This window comes from Lepidochelys olivacea (genome assembly GCF_965140295.1).
Source record: "Lepidochelys olivacea isolate rLepOli2 genome assembly, chromosome: 17".
Lineage (NCBI taxonomy): Eukaryota > Metazoa > Chordata > Testudines > Cheloniidae > Lepidochelys > Lepidochelys olivacea.
This window is the reverse complement of record NC_140427.1, coordinates 17,931,483-17,945,383: the sequence shown is the minus strand read 5'-3', so window position 1 is coordinate 17,945,383 and position 13,901 is coordinate 17,931,483. Positions and strand designations below refer to the sequence as shown.

The window sequence follows — 13,901 nt, the reverse complement described above, 5'->3', positions numbered from 1 at the left end:
CAGGTGGGAGAAGACAACCATGCATTTAACATGTAGATATTTATCAACCCCTGTAATGCTAAACCTAAAGCAGTTTGTAATGTCACGGTCTGCACACTTCTCTCACCAAGGTCTCTTCCATACTTGCACAGACCATCCCCCAAACCCACTGGCACTTGTCTTCCCCACCATTGCAAAAAGCTGCTGTGGTAGAAGCTCTTCTGGGAGAAGTTCTGGCTCGGGAGTCCCTCATTCTCTGCTGCACAGGAAAGCCCAGGAATTTAGGTTTCTGATGTGGTGGAGCCAGGGGCCGCCTCCTCATACTTGCCTTTTGGCTGATGAATGGATCTTGCTCCCTGTTGCTCTCAGCACTTGAAAGGAGGAAAGACTCACAACCCTGCAGCAGCATGGTGAAGCTTCTTTCCAGAAAGAGACCAAGTTTGGTCTTTAAATATAGCCACCTTATCTGTGTGTCTCAGACCTTTTTTCGTGTGTATATGCATGTTTACAAAAAAAAAAAAAATTAAAGTTGCAAAGTCAAACACTCAGAAGTTAGGAAATGCCAGAATTCAGGTTGCATGTGCAACCTTAATTGGCCCCCTTATATGCACATTATGATAGTCTCTAATTACATGATCTCATACTACTTTTTCCACAGGACCCCAGCCTCCTTCAATGCACAGAATGGATGGTGCTCATTTTAAGCAGCTGTTTAATATTTTGTGCACTCTTTGTTGTTCTGTGTGTGGCACCAGGCCTTATTTACTGCACACTATTCACACCCTGCTCTGAAGGTAGAATTAATAATTTCCTCATGGGCTTTTGTATGACACTAATCATAGAATCATAGACTATCAGGGTTGGAAGGGACCTCAGGAGGTCATCTAGTCCAACCCACTGCTCAAAGCAGGACCATTCCCCAACTAAATCACATATAGGATCCAAGTGCTTCACAGACATTAAGGAATTTATTTTCACAATGCTCCTGATGAAGGGGTATTAGCCCAATTTTACAGATGGGAAATTGACACACAGAAATTAAGATCCAAAAATTCCACTAACTTTTGGTGCCCAATTTGAGATGCCTAAGGCCAGTTTTTTTTCCTTCAGAGCATAGCATTATATGACACTTTATATGTTCAAGCAAGCTGCCGTGACATCACAGTTACAGCTGTGAATGCTCAGCACTTGTGCAAATCAGACTCAAAGGTCTCAAGTCAGGCACCAAGAAACTGAAGAGCACATTTGTGTCCACCTGTGAAAACTTTGGCATAAGAGATGTGCGTGGCATCACATAGGAAGTCTGTGACAGAGGCAGGGATAGAACCCAATTCCACAGGGCATCATTCAACAGCCTTAACCACGAGACCATCCTTTCTCTTCATGCAGTCCCCTGCCTCAATCCTACCCAGCTTCCTCAGTAAATGAAGCAGAGGTCTTCCAGATGAGTCTCCTTTGCTAAAAACCCTGATTTATCTCCAGAGCAATGAATGAGATAGATCCATTAAGAAAAAATTGTATATTATCCTGTAACTAGATGATATCATAATTTGGCCCACTTGTGTGTATGCACTGAGGTTGCACAGGCAACCGAAATTCTGACATTTCTTACCTTTTGGAGTGCTTGGGCTTTGCAACTTGATTTTTAAAAAATAGGAAGTTATATATTAGAAGAACAAAGCAAATGAAATAACAATTTCAATTGTGTGGCAGCATAGCAACACAAAATGGTTAACCAGCAGAACTTCAGGATCCACCTCAGACTTTTCAGTAGGAGGTGCTATGAAAGCCCACCTGTAAATATTCAAAGATGGAACTTGGTCTCTTTATTAATATAATTATTTAGGTAGACAGAAAAAAAAAACAACACATGTGTCCCACACACCACCTTGTCCACTGGCTATAAGAAAACTGCAAGATACATAACAGGGCTGTATGTATGGCCTGCTCTTTTACTTATGACTGACTGCTGTTAAGCTGTTAAATTAAATTAAGTGTATCTTTTATGTAGGTAATTGGTAAGTGTTAAATCTTTGTCGGTGTTTTGGTTTTACTTTTTACTAGTACTGGAATAACCAAGGCTAACCAGGGGGAGTTGATCCGTACTGCCATCCTCCTTCACAGAGAGTATAAATTTCCCTGGGTTCCACTAGCTTTGGAAGCACTGTGACAAATTGGCTGTGAATAGACCCGAGCATGATTTTAAGGCTCTAATTTTGCATTTTCTCCTTACATTGGAGGCTGTCCTGATGCAGTCGAGGGAGCAGGTCTCAGAAGAGTTGGTGAGACTGCAAAAAGATAATGAAAGCCTTCAGGGAAAGCATAGCTTGCATGTGTCTTTACAGCAAGCTGAAGATTTCAGTCTGCCAGAATCAATGGAGGTAAAATATTTTGAAATGATTGATTAAAATATTTAAATGAACAAAATGTAACAGTAGAATTAAGTGGAAGAAGTTACGTACTGGTCTGGTAAAACTGAGAAACAACCGGATTCTAAATTTAAGGTCTTGACTCTGCAAGGCATTGTGTGGGGGTGGCAGAGGGGTGCACAGATTAGTTATGGTTCATCTGAAGTGTGAGAGGTGGCTTTGTGTAGGAGCAGTGAAGGTTAAGAACTGGCATAATCTTTCATACTGAGCTATAATAAATCTCAACACCCCTACATGTCCACTCCCTTACACTCAAGCATAGCAGGTAAATAGTGGATTGGGGCATGAAGAGAATTAATGTGTGTGAAGAGAGAGATTTCTTAATTTACCTCGACCACGCAAATTTTGTTGTACTTCTTTAAAATCTTTTTGGGGATGGGGCCTGAGATGCTGAGACAGAGCAAAAAAACCACTGGTAATTTGACTTTCTATCTGTGACTGGTATCAGTGTACGTTGCTTTCTATGTATGTGAAAATGTTGTAACTGAAATTTCTTGCTGATCTTCAATTCAGGAACTCCGTGAGCTGGTATTAAAATATCGTGAAGACATTCTTAGTGTACGGACTGCAGCAGATCACCTTGAAGAAAAACTGAAGGCAGAAATTTTATTCTTAAAAGAACAGATTCAGGCTGAACAGTGTCTAAAGGAAAATTTAGAAGAAACTCTACAGCTGGAGATAGAAAATTGCAAAGAAGAAATAGGTGAGAAGGGGCAAAATAATCTAGAAAGAGATACCTGTGTGGGAAAATAGATTCTTGAGGACTTGTTTTGGGGTAACTTAAGTCAAATTTATCCACATTATCATCAGAAGAATTCAGTCCAGTGTCCCGTTTGGCATGCTTTTGGAAAATGCACAAAATAGTAGGGCAGTCAATTAATCACAGTTAACTCACGCGATTAACTAAAAAAAAATTAATCACGATTTAAAAAATTAATCGCGATTCATCGTCATTTTAATTGCACTGTTAATAGAATACCAATTGAAATTTATTAAATATTTTGAATGTTTTTCTACATTTTCAAATATATCAATTTCAGTTACAACGAAGAATACAAAGCGTACAGTGCTCACTTTATATTATTTTTATTACAGATATTTGCAGTGTAAAAATGATAAACAAAAGAAATAGTGTTTTTCAATTCCCCTCATACAAGTACCATAGTGAGGTTTTTATTTGATAGGGAATACTACTAGCATGGTGGTTTTTAGTGGGAGATGCTGGTTCTATCTCATTATTGCTGAAACCGCCTCTTTTACTTGCTCTGTTTTCTGAGGGTTATCAGCCCTCTGGTAGAGGGGAAGCAGAATCTTGCAGCTAGATGAGTAAAAATGAGAAGATGATGAAAAGAATAAAAGTTATGTTTAAGTTAATAAGTGCATATTAAAAATGTGATTACAGAACAGGTAACTGATAGAAATAAACCAAAACACAGAAAAAGAGAGGTAATTGTTTATATTGATATAGCATCCAAAGTGTGTTCATTCAGGTCTCATTGCTGGAGCTTTTTTGATGCAAGTCAAAATGTAGGTACAGGGAAAAGGGTGCAACACAGTATTTTTGTTTGGAGTGAAATTAAATCTGTTTTGCCAGCCTTGCCTTCCATGCTGTTAGTTTTATTTACAAACAAGGAGAGGGGGTTAAAAGCTTCCCTAACGTGTAGCACATAAAAATGAAACGGTTTCTTTCTCCTCAAATGTTTAAAAAGTAAGGGGATCAAAAGACAGTTCTGTACCATACTAAAATTCAACTAAGACAAAAGGCAGCTGAGTAACCAGATGGGAAGTGGTATGTGCTACTCCAGGAGAGCAAGAAGTAACTTGGGCTCCCCGGGTTGGCAGAAGCTGGGAGAAAGAGGAGACACTTGGCCCTATTTTCAGGGCAGGTTGCCTTTTTCTAAGTGTTCTTCAAGTGGGCATGACTTTTTTTTTTTTTTTTAAATGTTGCAATTCAGTTTTTCTCCTTAATCCATAGCTCCTGGGGGGAGGGTGTGTGTGTCAAGATTCCTTTCTTCTAACAACTAAAATTTAGCATTTGCTCTTAATCTCAGAAATCCTTCTCCTGGTGCTAACATGATAAAAATAATGAACTGTGCTTGATGCATATTAGAGATGCATGTAACCTGCACTGACTGGGTTACATCAGGTACATATTTAAGTCCCTCTCTTGACCCATTGTCACATTCAGTGTAACTCACACTTACAGTTCTATCCAGAACTCTGCATTATTAACATGTTTACTTATTTCAAGGCTGGACATTTAAAGTGTGTACAAGACACAGCATAGCAGACCAGCGTTACAAAACAAAGCTCTAAATCTTCTGAAGAAGCACACATTTTTGCAGTTTCACAATAAATTAATTTCATGATATTAATGGTACCTTAATAACAGCACTGCATTCTCTGGGAGACCAAAATTTAACCAGGGAGGGGATGTCACTCCCCAAACGTTTGTGTGTTCCAGACACAATAGTGATGGGTGTGGCACGAGAACATGGATAAAATAGGTCGGGTTGAGGAGAAGGCGATTGTCCCTGCCTCTCTCTGTTCATACGATAGGCCTATGTTGGCAGCCGCCTTAAAGGAGATCATTTACCTACCAGAGGAAGATTGCCATGGTCATAAGCTATTGAGAGTTATAAGGGGGAAAATGGTAACTCCCAGAATGAATGAAGAGAAATCTTCAGAACTCATCCTTGCCGGGATCAGTTGGATTACACATTAGCCTTGCAGAGAACGCTGGCTGGGGGTAAACCATTCAATATAGTAAAAAGAGCTTCAGATACATTTACCATGATATAATATTTTGATTTTTTTTAATGGGTTGATGAAAGTGAGGTGTAAAATCTGGAGAAGCTAGTGCCTTGATGAAGTGAAAATTTTGTTTTTCCTCTGCTTTGCAGCTTCCATTTCTAGCCTAAAAGCTGAATTGGAAAGAATAAAAGTGGAAAAGGAACAGGTAAGAGTTCAGTTTGAAGATCATTTAAGAATTTTGCAGACTTAAATGTGGAAAATTTAACCTGATAAAATGGGCAGGAAGGAGAATCCCAACAAGGTGATTCATTCTTACTGTTCTAGAGTCTCTGTGTCAATATCAGTCCCTCTCATGTGAGAGAAAATAAGCTAACGTTCCTTGCTGGCTCTGCTTAGTTGTTACTAATCAAAATATGTATTTTGTAAAATGACTCTGAATGAGGATATTATCTGACAAGTCACTCATGTCTAGGGAGGTACAAGCAGGATAGTTGGGAATTATTGAACCACATTGAGGCCTTCATGTCCCTGTAGCTGTGAAATAGTAGAGAATTTACTTCCTTCCATAAAAAGGAAGGAGTGCTTATTCTGTGTAGGAGAGTTTTCTGACCACAGTGTACTTTGCCAGATTGTTGTAAGTTGAGAACTTGTATGCTTCTGGATTTTGAGGAGCAGCACTATCATTTAAAAGAAACAAATAAGTAGACGTTTGGAACTCTGAAGGACAGAATTATAATATGGGCAACAGTGTAAGTCTTTTGTAACCTTAACCGAGGCTCTCCTAATGCTTAAAATTGTATGTACTTTCTATACTAATCTTAATAAGTTAAATGTTGTTTGCTACAGGCATTTCCTTCCAGTTTCAGAAAAGAAAGGGGTGATGGCATGTTTACCTGGGAGTTTCTCTACAAAGGCAGTTACACTGACCTTTCTATGTAAGGTTTTGAATGCCAGACACCTGTGGAAAAAGAAAATTTTAGAGGCTTTCAGGTAATTGATTTTCTCTGATTTCACAGTTGGAGTGCACCTTGCAGGAAAAACAGCAGCAGCTGGAGAGTCTTCAGGAAATGAAAAACACTCTTGAAGAACAGCTAAAGAAGGAGACCACTGCAAAGGTAACTGTTATGTTGGTGGCTCTGTATGAAAGTAAGTTTTGAATTTGTACAGACACTTGTGTTTTGTCAAGCATAGTGTTCTGAAAGCTCACACTTCTGGTCAAAATGGGTATTGCTAACAGTAAAGGATGAAACAGAAAGGGGAAGAGTGGATCTCAGGAGATGTCCTGAGTGTGCAAGTCTCCCTAGGGAAGTTGTTGAAAGCTCCATTCCCAGTCATTTTAAAACTGGATTAACCAGTCTGGGTCCCCTGAGACTCTGAATATTTGACATTTCAGTGTTTACTGTAAGGAACAGTACTACACTGGCAGAGGAATGAATTAATTGTGGTCTGATTTCTATACCACCTTGATCAAAACCCCAACAGAAAATATAGTAATCTAGTTGTGAGAGAATCATGACCCTCCATCTACTGTCTGATTTCACCATCAGAAACTTGCAGTTTTACTTGGAGACATGTGGAAATAAGGTGGTATGGAAGGGCTTTTTCCTACATTAATGAATTAATTGTCACCGTCCTCATACTCTTGGAAACTGGGTATTAAACCTTTTTTTCAGATAGGGAAACTGAGGCATGGAGAGGGTAAATGGCTGGTCCAACTTCAGGCAGAAAGACTGTGGAATATACCCAGATCACCTGATTCTCAGACCCATACTTAATCAGAAGGTCCATCCATGCCCCTTTTGTATATAGTTTAAGCACATCAATAACTTGTCTCTTTCCAGACTAACCTTGAACAGTTGATGTTTGAAGAAAAGAACAAAGCTCAGCGACTGCAGACTGAATTAGATGTCAGTGAGCAAGTACAGAGAGACTTTGTAAAGCTTTCTCAGACCCTTCAGGTAAGAGATGTGTAATCCATCTGTCCCAAGTGTTGCATTTGTTCATGCTCATATGTATTCTGTCACCCTTGTAGTTGAGGTGTGGAGCGACATAAAAACTGGGACTATAAACCAACTGATAGTATTGTGAGCAGTAAAGAATTATTAGTCTAAGCCAGGAATCCAGCTTGTTAGCCTGGATCTGACTGCCAAGATGTAGTGCCAATCTTTAAAAAAGGGAAGGAGGAGGATCCTGGGAACTACAGGCCAGTCAGCCTCACCTCAGTCCCTGGAAAAATCATGGAGCAGGTCCTCAAAGAATCAATCCTGAAGCACTTACATGAGAGGAAAGTGATCAGGAACAGTCAGCATGGATTCACCAAGGGAAGGCCATGCCTGACTAATCTAATCGCCTTCTATGATGAGATTACTGGTTCTGTGGATGAAGGGAAAGCAGTGGATGTATTGTTTCTTGACTTTAGCAAAGCTTTTGACACGGTCTCCCACAGTATTCTTGTCAGCAAGTTAAAGAAGTATGGGCTGGATGAATGCACTATAAGGTGGGTAGAAAGCTGGCTAGGTTATCGGGCTCAACGGGTAGTGATCAATGGCTCCATGTCTAGTTGGAAGCCGGTGTCAAGTGGAGTGCCCCAGGGGTCGGTCCTGGGGCCGGTTTTGTTCAATATCTTCATAAATGATCTGGAGGATGGTGTGGATTGCACTCTCAGCAAATTTGCGGATGATACTAAACTGGAAAGAGTGGTAGATACGCTGGAGGGCAGGGATAGGATACAGAGGGACCTAGACAAATTGGAGGATTGGGCCAAAAGAAACCTGATGAGGTTCAATAAGGATAAGTGCAGGGTCCTGCACTTAGGACAGAAGAACCCAATGCACAGCTACAGACTAGGGACCGAATGGCTAGGCAGCAGTTCTGCGGAAAAGGACCTAGGGGTGACAGTGGACGAGAAGCTGGATATGAGTCAGCGGTGTACTCTTGTTGCCAAGAAGGCCAATGGCATTTTGGGATGTATAAGTAGGGGCATAGCGAGCAGATCGAGGGACGTGATCGTCCCCCTCTATTCGACATTGGTGAGGCCTCATCTGGAGTACTGTGTCCAGTTTTGGGCCCCACACTACAAGAAGGATGTGGATAAATTGGAGAGAGTCCAGCGAAGGGCAACAAAAATGATTAGGGGTCTGGAACACGACTTATGAGGAGAGGCTGAGGGAACTGGGATTGTTTAGTCTGCAGAAGAGAAGAATGAGTGGGGATTTGATGGCTGCTTTCAACTACCTGAGAGGTGGTTCCAGAGAGGATGGTTCTAGACTATTCTCAGTGGTAGAAGAGGACAGGACAAGGAGTAATGGTCTCAAGTTGCAGTGGGGGAGGATTAGGTTGGATATTAGGAAAAACTTTTTCACTAGGAGGGTGGTGAAACACTGGAATGCGTTACCTAGGGAGGTGGTGGAATCTCCTTCCTTAGAAGTTTTTAAGGTCAGGCTTGACAAAGCCCTGGCTGGGATGATTTAATTGGGGATTGGTCCTGCTTTGAGCAGGGGGTTGGACTAGATGACCTCCAGAGGTCATAGAATCATAGAATATCAGGGTTGGAAGGGACCTCTGGAGATCATCTAGTCCAACCCCCTGCTCAAAGCAGGACCAATCCCCAACTAAATCATCCCAGCCAGGGCTTTGTCAAGCCTGACCTTAAAAACCTCTAAGGAAGGAGATTCCACCACTTCCCAGCAGCCAGTAGGGAGTTATTGCATTAAATGGAGTTGTACAGAACTACATAAATAATAGCTCCATGTTTCCCTAACATTACAGAGACCACCTCATGATTTTCCCTCAGTGTATAATTTAGTCATAGTGATTCATCATGATGTAAATATTCAAGTGCAATGTCAGGAATTTGCATAACCACTCCTGGGCTGTTTATTTGCTGCTTTTTAAGCTATAGCACATGATAGATTGTTATCCCTATCACTGAATCATGTGTTTGATCCTAAAAGGAAGAAGCTATAGTTGAGCTCAGGAAATCACAAGTTAGCAGAAGAAAGAGATTTTAATACTTATGGATTTTTGGGTAATCTTTCATGCAATGGAGCATGGTTCAGTTTGCATTGCAGTTTCTTATCCATCCAGCCAGATCTCTCATCAGGGGTATACTAAGGTTCAGTCCTGTATCCTTTAACTTCGTGTACCAACTGTTCCGTAAAGAGTCACTTACAATTTATAAAGTTTTATTTTTAAGTCACGTTTCCTAGTTTAGCTAGTAAACAAAATCAAGAATCTTTGAGCGCCCAATAAAAGAACTCAGCATGTTGCTTGCTGGAGGTGGTCCCCATGGATGGGCAGAGTGGGTTGTTAACACTTTCTCCTACTTGTTTCTGTAGGACTAGGCAGTACAAATATGAGACAACTAAGCTAACATTCTCTGTAAAACTGCTTTTTACTTGCTGTCGTCCTTTTACAAATCCTTGCACTGCTTTGAAAATGCATCGGCTCAATTTCCATAGTGAAAATTTACACAGTTCTTGTTTCAAAATATTCATGTAGCTCCAAAGAGCTACAGTAAAAAGTAGTCACTGTTACTATGTCACTTGCCACTGTCTTCCTGATTCCAGCTTTGTTTGTATGGTTATGTTTGTCACAGGCTTCTGCCTGTGTTTCCTGTGGCTGGACTGTCCTTGTTATGTCACTCCAGTCCCACAGCTATTCGCCTCTTCTGTAGGAATGAGCGTGCCCACTCTGACATACTGAACGATTGGTAGAATAACTAGTCAGTGTTTTATGTGCTGGCTCCACTGTGTGTAATACAAGCCCTGCTGTATAATGTATGAGGATTTTAGTTTCTCCTTGATAGTTGGCAAGAGTTATTTCCTTTCCTCTCCTTGCCGCTGCGGGGTCTGGATGCACTTCTTTTTTCTGTGGACTGATGAGTTCGATACAAGCTCTGGAGAAAACAGGCCATGTCAGTGGTTGATTATTGTATATCTAAATCAACTAGCCACTAGTTGTTAGGAGTTCCTGATGCTAAGAACCATCATCCTGATGCTAAGTCCTCTTGATGCCAGGTAGCCCTGAATCCAAATTCCAGGGAGTAATTTGATACGCAGAAAACATATTAAATACTTACTACAGATTGTCAAGGCAGGGGTCTAATAGATGTCTTTACATATTTACATAAGTAAAACAAATTAATTATTTAATAGCTCATTAGTTACACTAGCTTGGAATCACAAGGCCTAGTCTAAAGACAAGAAGAAACCTTATTCAATGAATGAACATGTTTATTGATTTAATTAATAAATAATAGGGGTTAGTTATCCACTTGCTTGCTTTACACTCAATTAGAAGGCTTACAGCTGATGATCACTTTAGATAAGCTATTACCAGCAGGACAGTGGGGTGGGAGGAGGTATTGTTTCATATTCTCTGTGTGTATATAAAGTCTGCTGCAGTTTCCACGGTATGCATCCGATGGAGTGAGCTGTAGCTCACGAAAGCTTATGCTCAAATAAATTGGTTAGTCTCTAAGGTGCCACAAGTCCTCCTTTTCTTTTTGCGAATACAGACTAACACGGCTGTTACTCTGAAACCTGCCATAAATTAATTTCCCTCTTGTCGCTCTACATAAGAATGGCCATACTGGGTCAGACCAAAGGTCCATCTAGCCCAGTATCCTGTTATGCAAAAAGTTTTGTTTTGTTTTAAAGAATTAGGCAGGCACAGACAATACTGAAGGGGGTTTATTCATGGTACCGGGAAGACTGACAAGCAGCTTCAAAAATATGGTGCCATAGTGGCCAGTTATATACATTCTTTTATTAATTTATTAGTATTTATTTGTAGATACAAAAACAAACATTGTTACAAGTAAAAAAAACCAACCAAACAAAAAACCCCTAAACAAAAATAAAACTAAAAAACAGTACATATGTATAAAGGTCATCCTATTGCATTAAGCATCTGTGGCTACCTTGCGGGGGAAGGAGGCAGGGTGAGGGAGTAGGAATAAGTGCTTACAAATATCTAGTGGGCTGTGAAGGGAGAGTTAGCATTGTTCTAAAAGCTGAGTTACTGGTTGGGCATTAACCATATAAGCTAAGCTATCAAAAATGACGTCATTGCTTTTTAGCAGTTTCTGTCTTTTTTGCTAGCTAAATTTTAACTCCTTCCTAACACTGTCTTCCGACAGTGGCCAATGCCAGGTGCCCCAGAGGGAATTGAACAGAACAGGTAATCATCAAGTGATCCATTCCCAGCTTCTGGCAAACAGAGACTAGGGACACCATCCCTGCCCATCCTGGCTAATAGGTTCATCAATGGCTATCTTGCATGAATTTTTCTAGTTCTTTTTTGAATCCTGTTATAATCTTGCCTTCACAACATCCTCTGGCAAGAATTTCCACAGGTTGACTGTGCATTATGTGAAAAAATACTTTTTTGTTTGTTTTAAACCTGCTGCCTATTAATGTCATTTGGGTGACCCCTAGTTCTTGTGTTACAAGGAGTAAATAACATTTATTTACTTTCTCTACCCCGGTCATGATTTTATAGACCTCTGTCATATCCCCTCTGAATTGTCTTTTTTCCAAGCTGAAAAGTCCCAGTTTTATTTATCTCTCCTCATATGGAAGCCATTCCATTTCCCTAATAATTTTTGTTGCCCTTTTATGAACCTTTTCTGATTCCAATATATCTTTTTTGAGATATGGTGACCACATCTGTGTGCAGTATTCAAGATGTGGGCGTACCATGGATTTATATAGAGGCAATGGGATATTTTCTGTCTTATTATCTATCCCTTTCTTAATGATTCCCAACATTCTGTTCACTTTTTTGACTGCACATTAAGTGGATGATTTCAGAGAACTATCCATAATGACTACAAGATCTCTTTCTTGAGTGGTAACAGCTAATTTAGACCCCATCATTTTATATGTACAGTTGGGATTATGTTTTCCAGGGTGCATTACTTTGCATTTATCAACATTGAATTTCATCTGCCATTTTGTTGCCCAGTCACCCAGTTTTGAGAGATCCTTTTGTAGCTCTTTGCAGTCTGCCTGGGACTTAACTATCTTGAGTAGTTTTGTATCATCTGCAAATTTTGTCATTCACTGTTTACCTCTTTTTCCAGAGCTAAACTGGCATAACCTCGTAGCATAGACTCAAAGTACAACAGCAGAAGGGGTTTTTCCATTGCTTTAGGAACTTCTCCTCCCCAAGCAACAGTAGCTAGGTCAGAAACTTGGCTTTTCCACATGTCTAGCTCTTAGCAGAGTTCTCGTCTTTGATTTCCTACACCTAAATGGGCAATCTGTATTTTATTTTCCTGTGGGTTGACAGGATTTAAACAAGATTAGATCCCTACTGCCACTACTCAGTTTTTCCCCAGAAATATTTACCTTGTTTAAACACTGGAATTGTCAATCATTTTGTGAATTGCATCAAGATGTGTATCAAATATAGAACATGCTGATTTTTGGAGTAATTCTGTAAGTTCAATGTAGACGAGAGCTCCTTTGCCATGTTTTGATGTCCTGGGCATCTTTACCAGTCATTCAAAGTATTGCACTTGCATGGTTAACATTTAATGGGGGATGGAGGTATGTGAATCGGCTCAGTGAAGAAATAAAGTTCCACACATAAGGAAACAGTTGAATGGTAAAGTAACTGTACATGCTTTTGCCCCTTTTTCACTTGATCTTGAATGAACATACTTGAACCCTCTCTTCAGGCATGCATGGCATAAGAAAGCACTACTGGGTAATACTGAATATCCTAAGGGAAGAACTCTAAAACCATGGCAGAAATGGGAGAGGAAACCATTTCAGATTCTCTGTAGGGGTTGGCATCAACTAATGCCATCACTGACTAGAGGCTTACAAACTAACTGGCATGGGCTTTCCAGAGATAGCAACCAAGTCCGTTACTGTTGACTGAATTAGACCCTTGACAGACCACAGAGCAGGCGCACTGTTTCTCAGTGGAGAGTACAGTCCCACTGTTTCATGTGCAGAAGTGGGCAGTGTGGATATGCTGACATAGCATGTCGGAACAGATAGCGTCCACACTAATACCGGATCTTCCAGTTTGAGAAGTATTGCACGCATTTTACGAGCTCATTGTATTCATTGCTTTTTGTAGGTGCAGTTGGAACGGATCCGGCAGGCAGATTCCTTGGAGAGAATCCGTGCAATCCTGAACGACACAAAACTGACAGACATTAATCAGCTTCCTGAAACATGACACCCTGATGGGCAGGGCTCCAAGGCTGCCTTCGGGGCTTTTAACTCCTCTTTATAGCAACATTAATTATTTAACTCTAACTGAAAGAGCAGATGATGACAGAGGGGAGCAATGACTGAGTTTGTTTCTAGAGGGGAGAAGGTTTTGCACAGGGCAGGAAGAGAGAACCAGGGAGCCTTGCAGTGTAGAAGAGCATTTTCTAATGGGAACACTAATGGGTGCAGTGGTGTTTTCCATGGTAAGTGGAAACAGTCCTTTACATTCTGAAAAATATTTTTTTTTCCTTTTGGCCAACTTCTTAACCTAATATAGAGATCTGGAATATTCCCCCCGAATACTGTGATCAAAGTAGCTGCTGGAAATCCTGTTGTCCCTCAAAACACATTGAAGAGCAAAGTGATTGAAGTTTTTCTGTTTTGAATAGTCAGTAACAGTATTCAGCTAGCAGACAGCCTGAGGTGTAGTGTGCTGTATGAATATTTTATATTAAAATATGAATTTATTAGCAGGACACTGGATATTGATCTTCTTTCCTAACTC

General features: G+C 40.4%; 1 protein-coding gene across 3 annotated transcripts in view; it reads left to right on the top strand.

Annotated features, from left to right (window-relative positions):
- Positions 1-13,872, top strand: part of RABEP1 (rabaptin, RAB GTPase binding effector protein 1) — a 75,895-nt gene extending 62,023 nt beyond the window's left edge. For all 3 annotated transcript variants that reach the window (XM_084651354.1, XM_084651353.1, XM_084651352.1), the window contains 6 exons: positions 2,220-2,360; positions 2,922-3,111; positions 5,312-5,367; positions 6,179-6,277; positions 7,004-7,120; positions 13,260-13,872. In XM_084651354.1, coding sequence (XP_084507480.1) covers positions 2,220-2,360; positions 2,922-3,111; positions 5,312-5,367; positions 6,179-6,277; positions 7,004-7,120; positions 13,260-13,361 — 705 coding nt within the window. In that variant the 3' untranslated portion in view covers positions 13,362-13,872. The remainder of the gene's footprint in view (positions 1-2,219; positions 2,361-2,921; positions 3,112-5,311; positions 5,368-6,178; positions 6,278-7,003; positions 7,121-13,259) is intronic.
- Positions 13,873-13,901: the final 29 nt, after the last annotated feature.